The sequence below is a fragment of the Neophocaena asiaeorientalis genome, unplaced genomic scaffold, assembly GCF_003031525.2.
Source record: "Neophocaena asiaeorientalis asiaeorientalis breed wild unplaced genomic scaffold, Neophocaena_asiaeorientalis_V1.1 scaffold82, whole genome shotgun sequence".
In the NCBI taxonomy this organism is placed as follows: Eukaryota; Metazoa; Chordata; class Mammalia; order Artiodactyla; family Phocoenidae; genus Neophocaena; species Neophocaena asiaeorientalis.
The window spans coordinates 4,777,510-4,799,164 of NW_020173068.1; the positions used below are offsets into that span (position 1 = coordinate 4,777,510).

Below are 21,655 nucleotides of genomic sequence, written 5' to 3' on the forward strand. Positions count from 1 at the left end.
AGCAGTGAGAGCCCAGAATCCTAACCACTAGGACACCAGGGAACTCCCTATAGTTTTTATGCTCCTACAGAGATGGACAAGTCCTTGTCACTGGAGACATATAGACCAGAAGTAACATCTTGGGAGAAATTATGGAAACTCGGCTACTGCTAAAAGGAAGCTGGTGCAGCCCCCAAATGGGGAAGGAAGTTGGAATCTAGATGGGACAGTCTGTCACGTGGGGTTATTTCTTCTCTAATCAGAGAACAGGGACGTCAAGCAGGAGGTCCTGGGAACTGGCCTGCTAAGGAACATCCTTGGAACTGAGGGTCGAGGGAAGTCCATTAAAATGAAACACAGGAGGAAGGACTGGGGCTGTGAACTGCTGGGAACAGCCAAGCAGGCGGCTGACCCCCACGTGGGTGCTGCTGGGAGAGTCTGGGAGCAGGCAGGGGTGCCTGCGCTGGCTCCCGGCTGCTGCAGGGTTTGGTCCCCTCCAGACACTGGCTGGGGGTGGCAGAGGAAGGCCGCCTGCCACATGGGTGTGAGCTGGCCCTGGGCTTCCTCTCTTTCCTCCCTCCGCCCCCAAGCCTTGTCCTCTTCACTCCCATGCTCAGAGCAGGCCTTCCGTCTCTTCCCCCAGGGCTCTGGTTACAGGCAGACACTCAGGTGGCCAGGTGGTTGCTAGAGGGGCCAGAGCGGGTGCGAGTTGCCCAGCACCCCAGGTAAGACAGGCAGAGCCTGAGTCTATGTGGGCTGACCTGGATCCACCCACGATCTAAGTGAGGAGCTCTGAGCTACCAACACGACTGCCCAACCGAGGTGCCAAATGGACTGAACCCTCGTTTAAGGGCTGCTGCTGGGAAGGTACTGGGACTGGGACTGCCCGTGGTGTTCTTCCAACTGCTGGACCCAAACCCAGTGCTCACAGGACGCCACTGCCCCAGGCAGGAGGTCAGCGAGCAGATCTCGGCCTCCGTGACCTCACCACCCACTTCTAAGGAACCAGGGAGACTGAGGTACAGGGGCAGAGCTAGTGGCCTTTCTTGAAGCCTCTCTGGCAAGTGTGAACAGGGCGGGAGGGCAGCAGGCCTGGCCCTCAAGAGAGGCCGGAGCAGCCCTGGCAGCTGCGGCCCGAGACAGGCCCTGCTGTGTGGTGCCAGGTGGGGGCCTATCACCATCGCCTGCCCCCTGGGAAGGACTCTCCCCGTGCGCAACAGGGGGGGCTCTAACTTCCTGCCCCGCACCTGTCTCCAGACACGCTCTACCAGGGTCCCCACTCAGCAGGGCTGTCAGATAGGCTCCTTCCTGGAAGGAAAGCAGCCCGCCTGGGACAGCCATTTCACCCCTGCTGCAGCTGACCACTCTGGCCTCAGCCTCAGGGATTAGGGCCAGGCAGCCTCTTATTTTAGGTTAAGAGGCATTAGGAAAGGATGAGAAGTTAAGCCCAGGCAGGAATCTTCCAGGAACCCACACGTACTTGCCGGTGGTGGGGGGCAAGGTGAGCGAGGGTGTCTGGGCTTTCTGCCATGCGTAGGGACCAGCCGCCTCCATCGCTGCCCAGGAACAGTAAGGGGTCTCCCGTGGCCAAGGACAAGGGCCTGAGAGGAATTCTCAGGCACGTTCAGCCAAGACCTAGAACCAGAATTCCCTGGCCTGCGGGCGGCACCTTCCTCTAACCTACTCGTCAAGCAGCAACTTGCTGTCACCCCCAGCCTCTCCTCTCGCCTCTGAACGACCCCCGAAGCACACTGCTTCTGCCTCCTGTCCTCCCCATTAAAATCTCACCACAAGGGCAGACAGCACAATTCATAGCCTCCTTTGTTTAAAGCCTATCTGTGGCTCCTGCTGCACGCAGAACTAAATCCGGATACCTGGCTCAAGAGGCCCTGGGATCACCCCTACCTGACCCCGCCAGCTCCCGGAGGCCGCCAGGCTGCCCTTCACCGGGGGAACCCGCTCTTCCCCTGCCACACCTGCCACCCAGGCCTCAGTGTGACAGGGCCTGAGGTTCGCACTCAGGGCAGCAGCTAGCTCCATGGGGAGGTTTGTATCTTTTGGGGACTGTTTCTCCAATATTGGCCTGTGTTCCGTCTGCATCAGTCACATGGGCAGAGTTACAGGGGGCACCTAGGGGATCACCAGCTCCTGGGGTTAGAGTGGGGGGACAGACAGCTAACCACTGCCCCAGGTGACCTAGATGGGGCCCCACAGTGCAGCAGAAAGGGCTGGGGCCCTGCTCCTAGGTCAAAGAACCTTCATCTCGGGGCTTCCCTGGTGGCACAGCGATTAAGAATCTGCCTGCCAATGCAGGGGACACGGGTTCGAGCCCTGGTCCGGGAAGATCCCACATGCCACGGAGCAACTAAGCCCGTGCGCCACAACTACTGAGCCTGTGCTCTAGAGCCCGTAAGCCACAACTACTGAGCCCATGTGCCACAACTACTGAAGCCCGCGCGCCTAGAGCCCGTGGTCCGCAACAAGAGAAGCCACTGCAACGAGAAGCCCGCGCACCACAACGAAGAGCAGCCCCCTCCATCCGCAAGTAGAGAAAGCCCGCGCACAGCAACGAAGACCCAACACAGCCAAAAATAAATAAATTTTTTTAAAAAACTAAGAAATGCTTTTAAAAAGAAGAACCTTCATCTCACAAGTGAGGTCCTAAGCGGTGGCCTGGAGAGGGAGGTGACCTGCCTGGGACCAAATCCTGGCTCTGCCATCAACTCTGCAAGACCTGGGCCAGTGACCGTCTCACTGAGACTTGGTCATTTTGGGTGAGACGAGGGTGTGGAGGGGCTCAACTCGGGTGAAGAGCGGGGCCTTGGCTAGGACTGCACACAGTGGCCCGTGGAGGGGGTGCGGGGCAGCGGCAGGGGACCAGGGAGAGGCCCAGCAAGCCTCCGGGGAGGCAAGAAAGGAGTGGAACGCTGTTCCTGTTAACCTTGCCTTCCAAGCTAAGGACTGGCTAAGATTATGAGATGGGGAGGGTCCCTGTGCCAAGAAGGAGTCACTTTCCCGGCCGCCTCTGCTGCTTCCTCGCCTGCCCCGCCCCCTTCCCAAGGCAGCTGGTCAGGGAGCCGCAGAGCCTGGTGTCCCACACTCACCATTACTGTGATTTCCTGTTTGGAGGGAGGCAGGGGGCTGCAGGTTGCTGCCCAAGGCCCCGTAACCACGGTAACTGTAGTTCAGGCCACCGTTGACGTACACAGGGTCCTGGGAGTAGGAGGAGGCTGGCAGTGAGTAGGTGGAGTGGGGGATGGCTGCGGAGTCCCGGGAGTGCTGCTTGTCCAGGGCTATGGGCTCGTCCTGCAGAGCGGGAGGGAGGCGCTGGGGAACCACAGGGGCAGCAGGCCCTGACCACGGTCCCTGGACGGGGGTGGGTGGTGGCCCCAGATTTGCCGGGACCCGGCGCGGGACCTGCAGGACTCTGCCTCTCCCCCTGGCTGCCTTGCCCAGGGCCTCCCCTAGCCCCCCATGTGCTCATCTATCTTCAGGGCAGATTTCATCTGTTCCTGCCCGGCTGAAGACACTCTCAGGGCTCGGGATGAAGTCCAGACTCCCTTCCTAGGCCCGCAAGGCCTTTGTGTCTGGGCTCCTCTGACTTCCCCCCGCCGCCCCCCTCCCCCCAGCATCTCCATCTCCCATCTGAGGACGCCCTCCCTGCTCCCTCTGCACCCGGGGGCCGTGGCAGTATCTGCGGCATGGCTGAGGACACCCTCCCAGTGGCTGGCAGCGAGCAGGCACCTGAGAGGACGGGTAGATCTCCAGGCGCATCCTTTTGGCTGCTTTTCTCGTCTCGCTCTCACAGGCAGCTGCCAGGATGTTTTCTGCCATGGCCGAGGTCAGGTGGGGAGGTGTGGGTCTGGTCTGCAGGCAGAATGGGGATGGAGCCAGTGTTAGGGCACAGGGACCCTGCCCTAGAGGTGGGCAGGGCAGCACTGGGCTTTGGGCTCCTCTGTGAACGAGGGGCCACAATGCCTGCTTCCAGGGGTATTGGGAGGGCTGTGGGAAAAGCGCCCAGGAGGCCGGGAGGGTGCGGGGAGCCTGGGACTGGTGGGCCTGGGGCTCACCATCTCCATGCCGTTCTTCTTCATGCGCCGGCAGGACTTGAGGTACGTGCGGATGCGCTTGCGGGCCCGCTCCTGGAACTCAGGGAACTGCCGGCTGCAGGACTCGATGATGGCCTGGATCTTCTCCTTGGGCTGCTTGGAGATGGGCACCATGCGGTCCAGGTTCTCGTCCACAAAGAGACGCACGAACATCTGCAGGAGACACAGGCTGTGGGAAGGGCTGGCCCGGCTGAGCCCCCGCCCCAGCTGGCCGTCCCGGGCGGGCGCTCACGTTGAAGGCCTTGAGGCGCTCAGGGTCCATGCCCTCGGAGTCATTCATCTTGTCATTGTCCTCATGGTCGTCGTGGTCGTCGTCGTCGTCATCTGCTGTGGGGGCCCGGCCCACCGTCAGGTCCTCAGGGCAGCCACTGACCTCGGTTTTGATGGAGTCATAGCTCCCCGAGCTGTAGGGGGGGGACTGAGAGAGGGCGGCGGGGGCAGAGGGTCAGGCCGCGGTGAGCACACCCAGATGCCACGTGAGCCACGCTGCAAGGCCCTGAGCAAGTCACTCTCCTTCTGCTCCTTTCCCCTGTGACACGGGGACAGCGATGCTGCTGCCCCTCCCTGGGCGGCTGTAGGAGGGACTGCCCACAACCACACATGCAGAGGCCTGGCGCCCCGGAGGAGTTCAGTGGAGGGGACAGTGGTTTACTCGGCAGCAGTGCCCACGCCAGGATGTGCCTCACCGCACGAGGGAAAGGCAAACACAGAAAGGGCCCCTTCCCGCCACCAGCCAGCCTCTCCTGCTTGTGCCAAGATCTGTTCTGGCTTCGGGGTTTCCCTCCCTGGTCTCCAAGGGGCTGCAACCCTGAGTTGACAACCGAGCTGTCACAAAAGCAGTGAGTGTGCTGTCTGTCGGGGATGAGGAACAGATGGGCTGGGAAAGAACCAGCCAAAGAAACAGGCCCATCAGGCAAAAGGGCATCCCCTCAGCTCCCAGGCTGGGCTTCTCCTGTCTGCTGCCACCCCTGGAAGTCACCGTGAGCCCTGATGCAGAGCGTGTGTAGAAAGGGGAGAGGGAACCAGGCACAGCCCCTTGTCCTGCAGTAGAGAAGGGACCCACCCCCTGAGCCCCTCCTGGAGCAAGACCCCTCCCCAGCTCTCCTGGGAATGCACTTCCCTACTCTCCTCCCTGCTTTTTCCATCCTCCTCTTCCTTTACTGCTCAGTTCCCTTCCGGTCTCCTGCCCCCTGCCGCACGTGCTCTGGGAAGGCTCCCCGAGGACCACTGTCATTTGCCTTTTAGAAAGTTTGCGGCTTTGTCCAGTCCTGACTTCACTCAGTGGTACCCTGACTAGCAGTGTCCTGGAGACACAGTCCCTGCCCTCAAGGAGGTGGGCATCTAGTAGGCAGTCAGGCCCAGGAAACAAACAGCCGCAGATCACACCCTGCAACGTGGCCACATAGTGGCCCAGACGGCATACAGCTCTTGCGGACAAACGTATAAAGACAGACACTGATTGGTGCCCTGTCCCACGGTAGCTGCCACCACCAGCCTCCATGTGACCACACCCACCGGGGTCAGCCCTCCCAGGGTCCCTGGCCTCGTGCCCATCTCTTGATACACACATAGACTCTGAAGGGGAAAGGACGCCCAGGTCCTCTGGCCTCCCACTGGGCTGTGTCAGACTCGCGACGGAGGGTCCAAAGGCGCCTTGGGCAAGTCACAGTCCCAGGTGCTCTTGGGCCAATCCTCTGCCAGCGTCAGAGGAAACAGAAGAACTATCGGTGGCGCTCGTGCTCCCGTCTCACTTCCGTGGTCCACACATGTGGCCTGAGGCCCCGGTGGCAAACTCAACCCCTCTGGCTCTCCGCCTGCCGAGGCAGCAGCTGTGCCTGCCCCTGGGACCCAGTCAAAGAAGGGAAGACAGTGCTCTGGCCAGTACCTGTCCCTCAGCCTGGGCTCAGACACACAGCGACGACTGAACACCCGTTCATTTGTACAGAACCTTTCCACGAGACACGTCATTGGAAGCCAGCACTGGCACCCACCCCACGCCCTCTGCAGAAGAGAAAACAGGCCCTGGGAGGGGAAGGAACCTGTGCAGGGGCCCGTAGCTGCAGCCCAGGAGCGTAGGGCTCTGAGAAGGTACCTCTGGGCCCCCTAGCCCGGGCAGAAGAAAACAGCCCCCCGGGAGAGCTCCCGCCCCTGGTGCCGCACTGCACTGCTGCAGGAGACCTCGGTGGCCCGGAGGTGGCTTCCGGAAGCAACAGGGGAGGGGGAGGGGAGCGCCAAATGGTGGGGCACCTGTCCGCCCCCCATTAGCCTGGTCTATTGAGTTTCACACGTCCACATCCCTGGGGCCACAAAGAAAGGCCTCACCTTTTTTCTGCACCATCTGTAGAATGGGGACAGGCATGCAGAGTAGCGAGAAAACATGAGACCTTGGGCCTCTGTGCTGAATGCAGCCCACCTGCTGCTGCTCCTCACAGCAGACTCTGTTTTGGAGGCAGAGGGGGCCGGGCCACACGTCACCCACCACGTCCACCAAGGCAGAGGCCAACAACCCCACTTCACAGATGGGGGTGGAGGCTGAGAGAAGTGAGCGCCTTGCTCGAGGTCAACTGAGCGGTCTCCCATTCCAGAGCCTCCCCAGGACAATGACAGCAGAACAGCCACGGCTACCACCCTGACTTGGTGTCACAACCCCGGTACGCGTGATTTCACGTCAGTCCCGCACAGCCCTGCCGTGTACGGGCGCGGCAGAGACTCCCAGCTCCGGCGGGCCAGCAGCCCGCAGCCCCACACACCTCGGGGGTGGTCTTCACCCCGTACTTGACGCGGCTCCGCAGTCCATCGGCGTCGGAGGGGTAGGAGGGCATGCCGAGCGCTGAGCCCTGCGGGAGCTTGTCGCACAGGTTGATGGGCTGATCCTCGGCGGTGGCGGTGAAGTCCACGGGGGCCACGGTGCCGTTGCCATTCATCTCGGGGAAGGCGGGGTCTCCCTGTGTGCTGCTCGAGGTGGACGGGTTCAGGGTGGAGGAGCCATTGCCGCTGCCGCTCTCGGAGGAGGAGTCGTCTGAAACGAGAGGCCTGGGTGTGAGGCTCCACCTCGGCACCCGCTGGCCCCTAAGACCCCCCTCCCCCCAGGTACGTGGCCATGGCAGCCACAGGGGGTACTTGCCCCGTGCGGTCCTCACGAGCATCCCTGGGCAGGAGGTGAGTGAGCGCTGCCGTCCCCACTCGGGGCGCCAAGAGGCTAGCCTTGCCCCAGCCTGAGGTAGGGGCAGGGTCCCTCTGCCGGAAACTGGGGCCATCAGGGCGGAGCGGCCACGGAGCATGCCTCCTGCCCTCCACCCCACAAAAGCCATATCCAGCTTCGGGGGCCAGGGAGTGAGTGGCTGCAGCCTCAAGTGTGACCTGCCTGCCGCAGGTCCAGGAGTCCTCGGACACGCCAGGGGCTGCATGGGGCCTGGCCAGTGCCCCCCTCTTCCCCCAGCTCACCACTGCCTTGCCCCTTTACACCCTCTCCCCACAGGACCCCTTCCCCACAGCAGAGCCTCCAACTTCTCCATCCTCTGCCTGAGGAAGGTTGGCTCCACTGTGACACCCCTGCCCCTTAGTCACTCCCTCCAGCAAGCAGGCCCAGGCCAAGCCTGTGCAGACAGAGATCTGCCCTCGGTGCATGGCCACATGGCACTGAACACCCAGAGCCAGGGCTGCGGGTACATCCCTGGCACCTCCTGGGCCATCCCTGCTTTCCTGAAGTGACAGCCCAACAAAGCCCTGTGGAGGGCACCCCCTGCTGCAGACAGCGCGGCATTGCCGGGAGACCTAGGAGGACAAACTTTTAACTAGGGGGTTAGACACTTCAGATAAATTCCAGGCCCCTTTTCCCCACCCTGCCCCAGCCTCCTGCTTGATCAGCTGAGAAGGCAGAGGCCCAAGCTACGCTCAAGCTCCCGGGGTCACTGTCAGGTGAGTACCGCGTGGTTCCTGGTGGCGCCCAGGTGCCCAAGCGGCTCTGCACCTGTAACCAGAGTGGGTGGGGGAGGGGCGGCCACAGTGAATCCTGACCGCCTCCCAGGCCACCCCCTCCCCCAGGCCAGGGTCGCGCACGACCCCACCCCCACCCTCCCAGCCGGCAGATTATGAAGATTTAGTTCCTGGTGCTGGGCACTGGGCACGCGCACCTCCGGAGCGTCCCCATGGTGACCAAGCGGCTCTAGCTCGCCAACCAATCACTGGCCTCCCGGCTGCCCATCAAGCAGCCAGGGCCCAGGGCAGAGGGGGATGGGAAAGGCCTCCGCGCCATGGCACCCCTCCCCCTCGGCTGCCGCAAGTCCCCTGGGCCAGGATGCCCCTCCTTCTGCCCCTCTTCCTCTGGGCAGTCACTGCTCTCTCCATCCTCCTGCAGGGCAGCTCCAGGCTCTACTCAAGGCCACCCCAAAGATCCACACACACACACACCCCCACCCCCGCCTTGCTCAGCTTCATCCCACAGTCCCCAGACTAGCCGCCCTGCTACCTCTGGAACCTCACCGCCCATCCCCTCCTCCTCAATCACAGATGGGTCTGGTTTTCTTCTGGCAGTGTCTCCAGCGACTAACCTAGATATTGGTAGAGTGAGTAGTATTTACTGAGCACCTACTGTGTGCTGGCTCTGTCCCAGGCTGAGGAACAAAGTAGTGACTATGACCCAGATGCCAGCCCTCCTGGGGGGACAGATGCACATTGCTGAAACACACAGAGAGTGAATGGGCCACCAACTTGCCAAACCACATCCACCACACCCCCACCCCATCCAGCCTCCTTGGCCGACCTTCCCCTTCAGCACCCCAGCTCCCCTCGGTCACCCCACCCTTTCCCAGCACCAGTCTAACGATCACTCCCCTGTTCCCTAAACTTCCTGCTCCCCACAGCCTGCCCAAGAAGAGTCGGCAAGAGTGCTGGGTGTGTTCTTGGTCCCATGATCTCTGCAGCCTCCCCCAGCCCAGATCCCACTATCCTGGGCCCCTTCTGAAGCCTCACACCTCCAGGCCCCTGCTTGGGCTCTGCTGCCCGCCTGCCGTGTTGCTTCAGCTCAGTAAATGTTAGTCCACCTTCAAGACCTGGCTCAACGCTACCTTCTCAGAGCAGGCCTCCTTCCTCCGCTGTCCCTAGGAAGGAGGTACTCAGAGCCCCGAGCCCAGCCTGGTACCCATCCTTCCGAGGGATACTTCACGCCTCCTTCAGCGGCTCAGGGTCAGTCCTGAGAGCTGCCTACCTCCCCACCAGGGCTGGGCCCGTTGCCAGAGAAGCCCCAGCACCCGGGATTCAGAAGTCTCTGCCAGGGTCAAGGAGCTGAAGGGCAAGGATTGACACCCATCCTGGCAAACTGTCTGAGCTCCTCTGAGCTCTGGCCGGTGCCCATTCTTAGCTCACCTTGCAGGTGTGACTTCACATCCTGGCACCACCCCCAAAAGGCCACTTGCTTGACCTCAGAGGGCCTTGTCTTCCTCCTCTGGAAGGAGGGGTTGCTAGGAGGGTCAATGGGCACCACACCAAGCACAGAGAGAGCCAACTGTCACTACGCTCATGCAAGGGCGTCAGGCCGACGGCCTCCCGCAGCGTCACACCAGGAACGGGCCCAGAGGTGGCGCCCTGACTGCCTGCCTCCCGGCCAGATTCCCTCCAGGGAGGATGGACCCTCTTGCCCTGTGCATCTCCAGGCACGAGCATGAAGGAGGCTCGGGTACTGTGAGGACACACGCGCGTGGGTGTGTGTGTGTGCGCGGGTGCGTGTGTGTGTGTTCCCAGGGCCCTCCAGCTCAGGAGCCCAGGGTGCTGGCCCAGACTCTTGAGCTGCCAGCACCCTCACCCCAGGGCTGTGCACCTCAGGCACTGGCTCCAATGGTAGCACGGCCCCTCCGAGAAGGCAGATGCCGCCTCAGTCTGATAGGGGAAGTGGCTGGGCAGATGAGACCCATGAGGCCAGGAGCCCTGACCTCCTGTAGCTGTGCATTCCAAGTTTTTAGAAGAAACTGGAAATATGCACCATTATGTAAATGTCCAGATTTTTAAATACTGGTGACTGACTTACATTGTTCACATTTTGAAAAACCTTACTGGACAAACGGACAAACAAAACGTGGTCTATCTATGCAATGAAATACTATTCAGCCATAAAAAGTAATGAAACTCTGATACACGCTATAACATGGATGAACTGTGGAAACGTTACGTTACGTGAAATAAGTGAGAAGCAACAGGACGGATACTGAATGAGAACACTTACATGCGATACAGTCGTGTTCAGAGGGATTGAAAGTATATGAGGGGACACCAGGGACTGGGGGAGGGCGGAATGGGGAGTTATTGCTTAATGGTTACAGAGTTTCTGTTTAGAGTAATGAAAACTCTGTTTTGGAAATAACGTGTGCTGGTTGCATAACACTGTCAATGTACCGCTGCCGCGTTGTACACTTGAAAATGGTTAAATGGCAAATTTTATGTTTTACAAAATTTTTCACCACAAAAAATTCCCCCAAAACAAAACAACACAAAAGTCCTTGAGTAGGCCAGCGGGCTCCAGTTTACAAGCTCCATTTGCTGCCGCCGCACGTATCCACGGGCCAAGCCTCTCCCGCCTCCACTCTGCATCTGGGGTCAGGGAAACCCAGTGACACACACAGAGCCCTCCTCTGGGGCATAGGTGAGTCACTTACCCCCCCACCCCCCAACATGCCGCCCTTAACCTGCTCATGGGCTGCCTGCAACCTGGGGTCCACTTCCAGCTGACGAGGGAGGCCATGGGCTGTAGGCAGAATGCAGCGGGGCTGTGTATCCTTGAAGACACCCCTTCACCTCCTTTCAAAATGGGTGCCATGTCAGTAAAATAGGATTTATAAGGTGTAGACAATACCTGGCACAAAGAATAGGTGCTTAAAAAAACACCCCGATTCCCTGCCCCCGCCCAGGCCTTCTCACTTCATAATGCACGTGCTTCCCGAGCACGGCTTTTCCAGGCTGGACTGTGGGCTTCCGGGGGCCCCTCGGAGCCCAGCTTGGTGCCAAATCTGAGGTGGGCACGGTAAGGGGAGGTGGGAGAGGGACAGGGCCGGGAAGATGCTGTTCCTGCCCTCGTCCCTTCCTTTCTCGAACACTTACTGGGTGTCAGGCCTGTGTGGGGCACTGGGGACACTGAGGTGAAAAGATGGGGGTGGTCACTGTCCTGGGGCTCATGCTCTAGGGAGCAAAAAACCAAACATAAGGTTCTAGAGGACACTGGGCTCTGGAGAGAGCCTTGGAGTTTCTCGCCCCTCCTGTCCCCTCACCTCCCCCTGCAACCCCTTCCTCGTCCGGGAAGCCCTCTCTGACTGCAGCACCCATCGAGGCTCCAGCTCTGGACCACCCGCTGCGGATCTCACCCCAGGGAGGGTGGAACTAGGGTGGGTGCTAGGCAGGGCAGGCTTTCTGGGAGAAGCCTCCAAGGAAAATGCTGAGAAAGCCCTGGGGCAAGGGCTGAAGCCCCCTGACCAAAGCAGGGCAGAGGGCTGCTGAGGAGAAGAAAAGCAGCTGCATCTGTCCAGAGGCCCCCGAGGCAGTGGTGATGACCCAGCCACAGTCCATGGACTGAGTTCAAACGCCCAAGTTGAAGCCAAACTCTCCCCAGGCCCGCTGGGCCCTGCTGGCAGCCCCCCACCCCTGCTGTCACCCCCTCCGGCTGTGTGCCCCGGCCTCTGCCCTTGTACCCTCTTCTCAGGACACTCCGAGTTCCCTTCCCTCCAGGGCTTTGCTGAAAGGTCACCTTCTCAGTGAGACCTCCCTGCCCCCACTCTGACACACTGGAGACCTCCCTGCCCCCACTCTGACACACTGGAGACCTCCCTGCCCCCACTCTGACACACTGGAGACCTCCCTGCCCCCACTCTGACACACTGGAGACCTCCCACTTTACCCTTCTTTTTCAGAGTGTTTATCACCTTCTCACGTATTATGTCTATGGTCTGTGCCCAGCGCCCCGGTAAGCTGCCCCGGATCGTTCCTGCCTCTCCAGAAACCACAGCCCTTCCTCTGGTGAGGGCACCCCGAGTCTTCCAGGGTGAGCATGTGTCCGAGGCCCGGCCAGTCGGCGCAGCCCATCACAGCGATCCCCGATGGGCACGTGACCGAGCTCGCCCCATGTCAGTCAGTCCAGGGGCTTTTGCAGAAACGACTGGGGAGCAGTACCCTCCCCTCCCCACAGGGGCTGCTGGGCCCACTCAGCAGGGAGGCCCTCACCCGGAAGGCAGGGCTGACAAGCTGGCACAGACAAATCCCCCCTAAATCCGCCCGTGCCCAAAGCCAAAGAAGGCCCTAGCCTTCTGGTTATAGGAGCCTTTCTGGTTATAGGAGCCTTCTGGTTATAGGAGCCAATGATTTCCTTAACCGCTAAATGGCTGGAGGCAGGTTGCATCACGTGTGTCTGGTCTGGTCTCTGAGTAACCCACGGTCCTGCCCCCGGGAGCGCCCGAGGGAACGGAGCCTCCACTGGCCCTCTCCTCACTGTGGGCCACCCCAACCCCAGGAGGGGCTGGCCGCAGGGCCCGCCCTCCCCCAGCGCCCGTCACAGCCCTGGCCCAGAGACCTGCCTGTCACCGTGTGGGGAAAGAAGAAAGAGGGAGAAACATCAACATCCCAGTCTGGGGCACGCTGGGCTCTGATCCATTCCTAGTTCTTTCCTCCTCCCGACCCTCTCCAAAAAAATGTGATTTAAGGGAGTCACGCACGCAAACCCATGCCCGAGGAGCGGGTCCGGGGGAGCAGGTGCGCGGCCTCGCTGTCTCCCGACCTTGGGCACAGGCTGCCTCCCTGGCTCCTCTTATCTGCAGTCTAGGGAGTTGCCGCTGACGCCCTCTTGGGCTCTGACACTTTATGACCCTGTGAAAGAACCCAGCTGGCCCCATGGGCACCAAGGGCCCGGTACACGGAGTGCAGGAGTTGGGCCTGCCGGGGGTGCAGGCCTCCAGGCACGGGACACGGAGCTGGAAGTGACCCTCTTGTCTCCACCCGGTCCTTAACTGTGCAGCCGTGCCAGGAGGCCCCTCCAGCGTGGGCACCCCACCCACGGCCGGCCAGCCGGAGCCCCGAACAATGCCAGCAGGACAGGACGGCCCCCAGCCTGTGACTGCAGTGACAGGGACAAGTGCAGTGCGGGGCCACAGGGAAGCGGCGGGAATGCACCCCTCCCGAGCATTTCCACAAAACCAGGCCTCCCTGGCTCCGGCGAAGGGCAGCTCCCTGGTCTGGGCAGGACACAGGGCCCACCACCTGTGCCCGGAATGCCTATGGGCAGGGGAGGACTGCGTGCCCATCTATGTAACGTGGGGCAATGCGCTGCTATTCAAATGGGGGAATTAGTGATGAATGGGGGAAATTGTTCCTCCTTCTGTCCAGTCTCCAGAAGGAGACAAAAACCCCTTTTACCTCGGCAAACAATGCCCTTATGTGGGCGCCAGCACCCCGCAGTCCGCACAAGCCCGGCTCTGTGCGAGCCGCCAATCGCCACACCAGGCTCTGGGGCCACAGCCGGTGGCGCCCTCTCCCAGGGGCGACCCTCGCAGGCTCCCGAGGAGGGCTGGGCAAGAGCGCGAAGGTCCACCGGCCCTGGGACCACAGGCCGGGACCCACCAGCCCAGAGCGCCCACTGCAGGCTGCCCGCTGTGGCCAGAGGTGCGGCTGGGCTGCCGCAGGAAGCGCCCCCTCCTGGCGGGCTTCCAGGCAGGGGAGAGGAGGGGGCGTCGATAATTCACACACACAGGACACAGCCCGGAGGAGGCGGGGAGGGGAGAGCGCTGGAGCTGCAGCCCTACCGCGGCCCGGCGGCCCCCAGGATGTGGAAGAGCCAGCCCTGCCTCCCCCCTGCCACGTGGCTTCGGGCTGCAGTCCGGGGGCCTGACTCTGCTCAGAATTTGGGGTGCGCGCCTCGCCAGGGCTGGCCTCTGCTCTGACAAAGGCCAGTGGCCAGGCTGTGTTGACATGATGCATAGTTCCCAGGAGCACCCGGCTCCTGGCAGGCTTACCCGGCTCTTCCTCCCGGAAGAGGGCCCTGGGGTCAAACGGGGGACACTGAGGAGCTGGGTGAGGCGGTGTCACTGGGACCCCACCATCCTGGGCGGTGGGGCCACGCCGGGCATCTGCCCCACAGTCTGCCTTTGGACCCCGCTGCCCGCCTAGCTGCCCCTCCTGAGCACTACCCCGCTTCATCCCTGTGACTCCAAAGGCCTGGCCCAGCCCCTGCTCCCCATCCCAGCTCCACTCCTGCCCCCAACACCCCCAGCACCTCTATTCCACAGCATCCACCTTCCTGCACTTTTATGACTCATTCCTGAAGGTGGCATCAACACCTGAGGCCCTCAGAGTCCAGAGCGGCGCTGTCCAACAGAAACGTAACGCGAGCCACCTACGGAATTATGTTTTCTAGTAGCCACATTAAAAAATGTAAAAAACAAAAAACAAGTGCAATGAATTTTAATAAACTACTTTATTTAACCCAATATATCCAAAATATTATCGTTTCAACTAATAATTAATTCCGTGTTAAATCTGCGATACCTTACATCCTTTTTTCATACAAAGCCTTTGAAACTCAGTGTATTTTACACGGTACACCTCAATTTGCACGAGCCCTTTTCAACAGCGGTCTTGGCTCCCATGTTAGCGCAGACCCAGATTTTTGTGATTTCCCCCTAAAACTGAAATCATTTCGCTCAGTGCAGGGACCCTGGGGTCTCAGCCCCTAGAGAGGTGTCCAAGTTACAGATGAGAGTTGGGGTCTTGGGGCAGGTGGCCTGAGCAGGGTTGGTGGCGGGGCACTGGGGGCAGGCGCCGCCTTCGGTGGGGGTGGACACCAAGTATGTGGCAGGCGCCAGGCAGACTCATCGTGCCTGATTTGCACAACCACCCCCCGGAACAGACATCAGGAAGGAACCAGAGGATCCCAGAGGGAAGTCATCAGCTGTCACACAGTGTGAATGGAAAAGCACAGATGAGCCCCAGTGCTGCCTGATTCCCCGAAGCACCCACCCCTCATGCTCTTTCCTCTTTTGGCCTCGATTTGCCCATCTGTACTATGGGACAGCCCCCACCCCTGCCACTGTCCCACTTTCTGCCGGCCCTCCCCAACATATCCTGGCCCAATGTGCCCCGGGGGAAAACACTCCCAATATGGACTGCCTGGGTCTTTGTCTTCCCAGGCCCAACAGTCTCCCTGGCCCCACCCTCAAGGCCAAACACAGGCAGTGAGCCCTCAATGCTAATTCAGTGTGCAACTCTCTAGCTGAGATGTCCCCTGCACCCCCTCACCCCAACCCCAAAACAAATGAGCAAAGAGAGCCACTTCGGGCAACCATGTGTGAATGATTCACGGGGCAGGGCCCTAGCCCCAGAGCCTGTGTGCTTGTGTGTGTGGCTTCTGAGGGCCTGGCAGGCCTTCTGCCAGCCGGCCAGGAAGCCCGTCTGGGTTCGGTGCATCCCAGCCCTTAGGTCAGAGTGATCAAGCCAGCGTGGCCCCGGTCACTTCCTGGTTCCTGGGAACGTCGCCTGTGGACAGGCTCTGGTGGCGATGCCTCTCCGACACACCCCTCTCCCGGCCTCCTCTCCAGCACAGCAGGCCTGCCTCCACAGAGGGGCAAGAGGCAGTTGGGTTTCCACGTGTCCTGGGCTGGGGAGGGGGGCAGAGGGGAGCAGGGCTCTGACACCCCGATGGCTCAGCAGGCCTAGGCGAATCTTCCAGGTGTCGGGGGGGATCTCCCTCTCCCTTTCTCAGCAGGTGGACTTTACCTCTAGGGCCCTGGAGCGTGTCCTGCCCTATGCCCCCACCAGGCGTCTGGGGGCCTGTGAGGGCCTAAGACCCTGGCAGCCTGCACAAGGCCAGGGCTGTGCAGGCCTGGCCTGCTCCGGGGATAAAGGGATCTCTCGGCGCTGTCTCCCAGCCTCCCTTACCCCGCAGCGGCAGGAGGCCAGGACAGCCCAGCATTGTCTGTGCCGCCTGCAGCCCAGCTGATGATGGACACTTTCCTGTGACCCGGGCCTGGCAGGGTGGCCCACGGCCAATCCCCGGAAGGGCTTGGGCCCTAGTTCTGGGGTTGGGGGGCGGGGGCAGGAGGCCGCCGCCGCCACTGCCTCTCTCCATCCGGTGTGGATGTTCGGAGCCTTGAACAGGAGCAAATAGCTACTGCTCTAGAAGGAGGGAGTGTGTGACCTGTAGCCAGAAAATAAGGCCCAGACACAGCTTCCAGTCTCACCTGAGAAAGGTGGAGTCAGGACCAAGATCAGGCGTGGCGGAGAGGAGGCTCAGTTTAAAAGCCCACTGCAGGAAGCCATCCCAGGGAGGCCACTGTGAAGGGGCCACAGTCCCCCCAACATGTGACAGTGACCAGGGAGGATGCCCAACAACGAGGGCTGGGTCCACAGTGAGCAGGCTGCAGCAGGCTGTGAAGCCTTGGGGCCCCGGCTGGGGAGACAGCTGCTCCGACCGCAGGGGTGGGCCCGTGGGAGGGCGGGTACCACGCGCACAGAACACGAGAAGTGGCCGAGGCTCAGGGGTAACGCGGGCGACTGTCTCCGAGCCTGCCTGGCCTGGCCCCAACCCCACTCGCAGTACAGCCTCTTGGCTCTTCCCTTGCACAAGCAGCTTCCATCCCCGGCCGGGAACACTCCCGTGGCATCCTCAGTGCCCGGCACAGTGGCCAGCACACAGGAGCTAAGCTGCTGCCCGGGCGCCTTCTCCTTGGACAGAAGAGCTTACTTGCAGCTGCCCATGGGGCTGCCCATCAGTGAGGGAGCCTGGGACGGGTCTGGGGTTTGCAGATTAGAGAGCAGGATCCTGGGAGATGTAAGGTCCCCCAACAGGCCCTGGCACACGTGGGTGGTGAGTGGGACAGGAACTCAGGAGATGCTAGAGCAAGCTGTGGGTGCCCAAGCCGCGAGCTTGTAAAGAAAGCCGTGGTCAGAACCCCACAGGGTGCAGTGGGCAGAAGGGATCAAGAAAGACCTGGATGGATGAGGAGACAGGAGTGGAGCGCATGGGGCAGTGAAGGGTCGGGTGGATGGGGTAAAGTGAGGCGGACTCCTGACCCACCTACAGCCCCCTCAGCCTGTGAGTGCCAGTTGGCCACGGACCCCCACCTCCGGCTCTTCAGCAGAGGCTCCTGCAGCTGCCTGGCCACCTGAGAGGAAACGATCCCCTCTCCGGTCACCAGCCTTCCCTGTCCACACACTGTCCAGTCCTCACCCCGCCATCCAGTGACGGGGAGGGGTTGGCCCCAGGCCACACAGCAGACAGGCAGCAGAGGCAGAATCTAGCCTGGGCTGGCTCCCCGTGGCTGGGGTTAGGGCACACTCCCCCTGCAGACCCACCCTCCGTGGAGACTGGCCCAGGTGGGTGAGGACAGGGGAGGCGGCACTGCTGTAAATACCGAGCCCTGGGCAAGCAAGTCACACACCTGCTCCCCAGGTGACCGCCCCTGCTGCTGCCCAGTTTGCATGTCTGGGTAGTGGAGCGCCACACCCAAGGGCAGCAAGAGTCAGGAGGCAGGAAGCCTTGGTCTTCTCACAAAGGGCTCCTGAGACACACCAGGATTAACGGCTGCAGTCATGCAGGCCACGCTCCAGACAGCAGCCAGGGATCAGAGGTGAGCAACTTGCTTAGGACCCCACTGCAGGACCAGGGCAGGCCAGGACCTGCTCGGGAGAGCCACAGCAAGGCGCCAGGACCTGCTCAGGAGAGCCACGGCAAGGCGCCAGGGGCTGCCGGCAGGGGGCCGTGTCCAGGAGAGACCCTGGGCCCACAGAGGCGGCTTCACCTCTCTCCTTCCTCCCGGATCCCTTGCATGCAGCCCCTCGCCTGGCCTGGGCCCTCTCTCCTGGCTGAAGCTTGGGGCCACAAGGAGCTTCTGGAGACATGTGACCCAGGAAATCCCCAACCCTGGCATGCAGCATCTTCCTCCCTTCCCAGCCTCCTCCTGACGTGCTGCCCAAGCTTCCCAGGCTTTTGAACACCTGCCTTCGACATCACAACGCAGCCTCCTCCGAGAGGCTTCCGCTGCTCCCCCATCTCTGCCACTAGCTTCTCAACAGCCGTTTGCTGGGCACCTGCTCTGAGCTGAGGGCTGGGGATAAAGCCCAGAAGAGGACACTCGGCCCTGAGGCTGCTCCGTGCCGCACCGTTTGTGACAACAGAAAAGGGGGGGCTGGGATGCCCTTCCCCATGAGTGGCCCAAACATAGGCTCTGGAGTCAGAGACACCCTTGTTGGCCTCTTGGAGTCCGGGCACGTCACCTCTCCCTCTCCCTGTGCACGTCAGGCCTAGTCACAGCTCTGAGCTCACAGGGTCGCAGCCAACCTGCCACCAGCGCAGAGCTGAGCAAACAGTGGGCTCAGGAATGGGACCTCCAGTCACTGGGATGACCAGACAACCTTTAAAAATGCCATTATCAGCGATGGGGAGAGACGAGACACCATGTGGAACAAAAAAACGTGGGTCCAACACTACACGATCCCTCCCCCCACCTTTTTTTTTTCTTTTTTTTTAAAAGGAAACGACTTCGATTATATACACAGAAAAGACTAAGAAAAACAGCACTGGTAACTTTGTCATTTTTTTTTTTTTTTGCTCCTGTTTTTTTTCTGTTTTCTACAATGAATGTAATACTTGTGAAATAAGGTAAAAAATAAGATACGTTTCTTCAAAGACACATCTCCTGCCCTCAGAAAGCTTACAACCTGGCGGGGATCCCACGTTCTGTGTGCCTGTCCCTCTCCTGCAGGTTCCTTGAAGGGGTGAGGGGTTATCAGCCTCCCAGGCCACAGGGCTTGATATTCATGTGACAAGACTGGTGGAGAGCCCTGAAAAACCAAAGGCTTAAGCCAGGACCCTCAGCGCCTTGGTCCAGCCTCAAGACGTGGTGATGGCCGCTGGAGGAGAGACTCCAGACGTCCAGTCTGCAGGCAGAAAGCACCGACACCATGTCCCTGGAGGGAGGGAAGCTCCGAGGTCCAGTGGGTCCCAGAGGCCCAAGGCTGGAGGAGCCTCTCATCTGAGAGGCACAAACAAGAGGCCCCCCAGGTGCCCCACAGCTCCTGCCCAGCAAACCCCAATGGCCCTACAGGAAGACAGAAGCAGGACCCCCGGTTCTGCCCTGGCGGTGACTTCCTGTCTGCCCGGAAGGTGAGTAACGTCCACTCCCCACCCCCCGCATCCCTTCTGGAGGCCAGGCCTCACATTTTCCGCTCAGGAAGAAGCAGAGCAAGAGGCCTGGTGAAGTACATCAAGGGGAAATGGAAGGAGAGGGCCCTGGCCTGGCCATGCAGCTGACATCCAGCAGCCTGCGGGCTCACCTGCCCGGCCTGCGCCCTCTGTCACTTACTCATTTAACAGACACTCCCCCTCACTTGCTCTGTGCCAGGTGCTATGCTGGGCACCAGGGAACTGGCTCTCAGGGTGCTTAGTCGGTCACTGGGGAAGAGATGGTCATCAAACAGATACTCCCACTGACGGGGCATAACTACAGATGGATGCGCCGTTTGGTCCTAAGTCAATGCCAGACCACCGTGTCTCTGGACGGAGTCTCAACAGTTGGCTTCTTCCAACTGTCCTCCTCTCCACCCCCTAAATGCAGCTCCTGAGTGTTTTTCCAGGCACCTGTGACGAGACCAGGGCTCCGTGTGGACTCAAAAGAAAGCCCAAAGCCCCAGCTGGGGCTTAGTGGAGGGTCTGGAGGGGACCTGGCTGTACGTGGACTGCAGGCAGTGGTGGGAACAGCCTGGATCACTCAGCCCTGGATCACGACTCAGAGAAGGTAGTGCTCTGAGTTTGCGGGGACAGCCTCCTCTGGTTCCCAGGCTCCCGTGCCCATCTTCCGGGGAACCTCACACACGACCTCGACGCCTGCCAAAGAGGACAGAGGAGGGCAGCAGCCTTGGCAACCCCTCCCGACTCTGGCCAGATCACCCAAGTTCTCTCACTGATCAACAGTTTCCTCCCCTGAGACGGGACAAGAGCCCTGTGCTCACCCACAGCAGCTCCAGCCGCCAGTCAGGAAGCACCACGGGGTTCCCCGGCCAAAGCAGCCAATGCTGTGATTTCAAGAAGCCAGGAACAGGCCCGTGAAAGAGACCTGTGAAGTGAGGCCTCGCAGGCAGTGGCAGGCTCGGGGACAAAAGCACAGCCGCGTTTGTGTTCGTGGCGAGCACACTCCCACAGACAAGCTCCCAGGAGTGAGAACTGGCCTGATTCATTCCTGGTCTCAGCCATGGGACCTGCCCTGCCAAGGCCCAGCCCTTATCTGCCTTTGCTAAAATTTGAAAAAGGGGGAGGGAGGAGGAGGTGTTGGAGGAAGAGGAGGGCCCCCAATTCACATCCATCAACAGGTGTGAATCTGTGCAAACCGCCTGGTTTCTTGAAATGCTCTGGCTGTATCCCTGAGCAGCAGGGGTGGGATGCCGCTCCCTGGCACGGCCTTGGGAGTCCCCACACTTTCTGGCTAAAGGAAAAGACCCAGGTGCTCAGACTGGGGGATATCCTCGGGAACAAAGAACCCGACTTGGCGGGGGCAGACCTCTATCCCCTCCGGAGGGTGTGCTTGGGGGTAGGCCTCAATAAATGTGTGTTCCTTTATTCATTCGGGCAACAAACATTCAGCAGGCCCCTATGACGTGCCAGGCGTGCAGAGTCACCGGGGACAGAGCAGAGGGCGAGATCCACGTGGTCTGCCCCTTGCGGAGCTCACGGTGGGGGCCTCAGACTGAGGACCCCCAACGCAGGACCGAGGGCCAGAGACCGAGCGCCAAGCCGTCCTGGGGGTCGGCGGCGTTGGGGAAGCTTCTGGCTGAAGGCACAGGAGCAGGGAGTGGAGACCAGGGAGGGCTGTGCCTGGACGCACACAGAGCCCCTGCTTGGCCTGTCGCTGCCCAGTCCTTCTTTAACAACAGGGGACATGAGAACACCCTGAAGCCCCCAACGGTCTCCCACCGATTCACTGATGGGAGCGGGATCTCAGCTCACGTCTACACTGCAGGCACCTTCAGAGGGAGGGCTGGAGGGCTGGCCAAGGACTCCAGGCCGGGTCTGCGCCCAGCTTTGGGAGCCCACTGGTCTGGACAGACACGGGAGTCACCACCAGATCTAGGACCAGAAGGGCAGCAGAGACCAAGCCAGCCGGTCTCTCAAAGCCTGCGACCCCCTGCACTGGGTCTGGGTCGGCCTCTGGCCAGCACGTCAACCCACAGTCTCCAGACAGCCTCTGATGAAATAATTAAATCGATGGTATCGTGGTCAACACCACCCTCCCTGTCTCCAGCTCTGGCTGCCTGCCCTCATAAACACCCTCGTCCTGTCAGCGGGCCAGCCTGCCCCGGCCCCAGCACCCAGTCAGGAGGGACCTGGGTGGCCGGAGGGGTGGGGGACACGTGTGACGACACACACCCGGGTTGGCGCCGCCACCTGGCTCCTGCAGGACGGGCTGCGGGACACACTGACCCCATTAGCCTCCGTGGCTGAGGAAGCCCTGTAAACCCCACAGAAACACTCCCTTCTGCTACCTGATCCTGGAGGCCCCCCCCCAAATCGCCACATATCCCTGGAAAGTGTCTCTGACAGAGCTGAG

At 60.9% G+C, this 21,655-nt stretch overlaps 1 protein-coding gene across 4 annotated transcripts in view; it reads right to left on the reverse strand.

Moving 5' to 3' along the window:
* Window positions 1-21,655, reverse strand: part of NOL4L (nucleolar protein 4 like) — an 85,694-nt gene that overhangs the window by 6,024 nt on the left and 58,015 nt on the right. For 3 of the 4 annotated variants that reach the window (XR_003003006.1, XM_024742960.1, XM_024742962.1), the window contains 5 exons: window positions 6,839-7,107; window positions 4,321-4,506; window positions 4,050-4,241; window positions 3,724-3,846; window positions 3,084-3,285 (listed from right to left, as the gene is read on the reverse strand). Coding sequence is in view for 3 of the 4 variants with exons in the window: in XM_024742960.1 (XP_024598728.1) it covers window positions 3,084-3,285; window positions 3,724-3,846; window positions 4,050-4,241; window positions 4,321-4,506; window positions 6,839-7,107 (972 nt within the window). In the remaining variant the exon portion in view is untranslated. The remainder of the gene's footprint in view (window positions 1-3,083; window positions 3,286-3,723; window positions 3,847-4,049; window positions 4,242-4,320; window positions 4,507-6,838; window positions 7,108-21,655) is intronic. The other variant, XM_024742961.1, reaches the window with a different exon arrangement.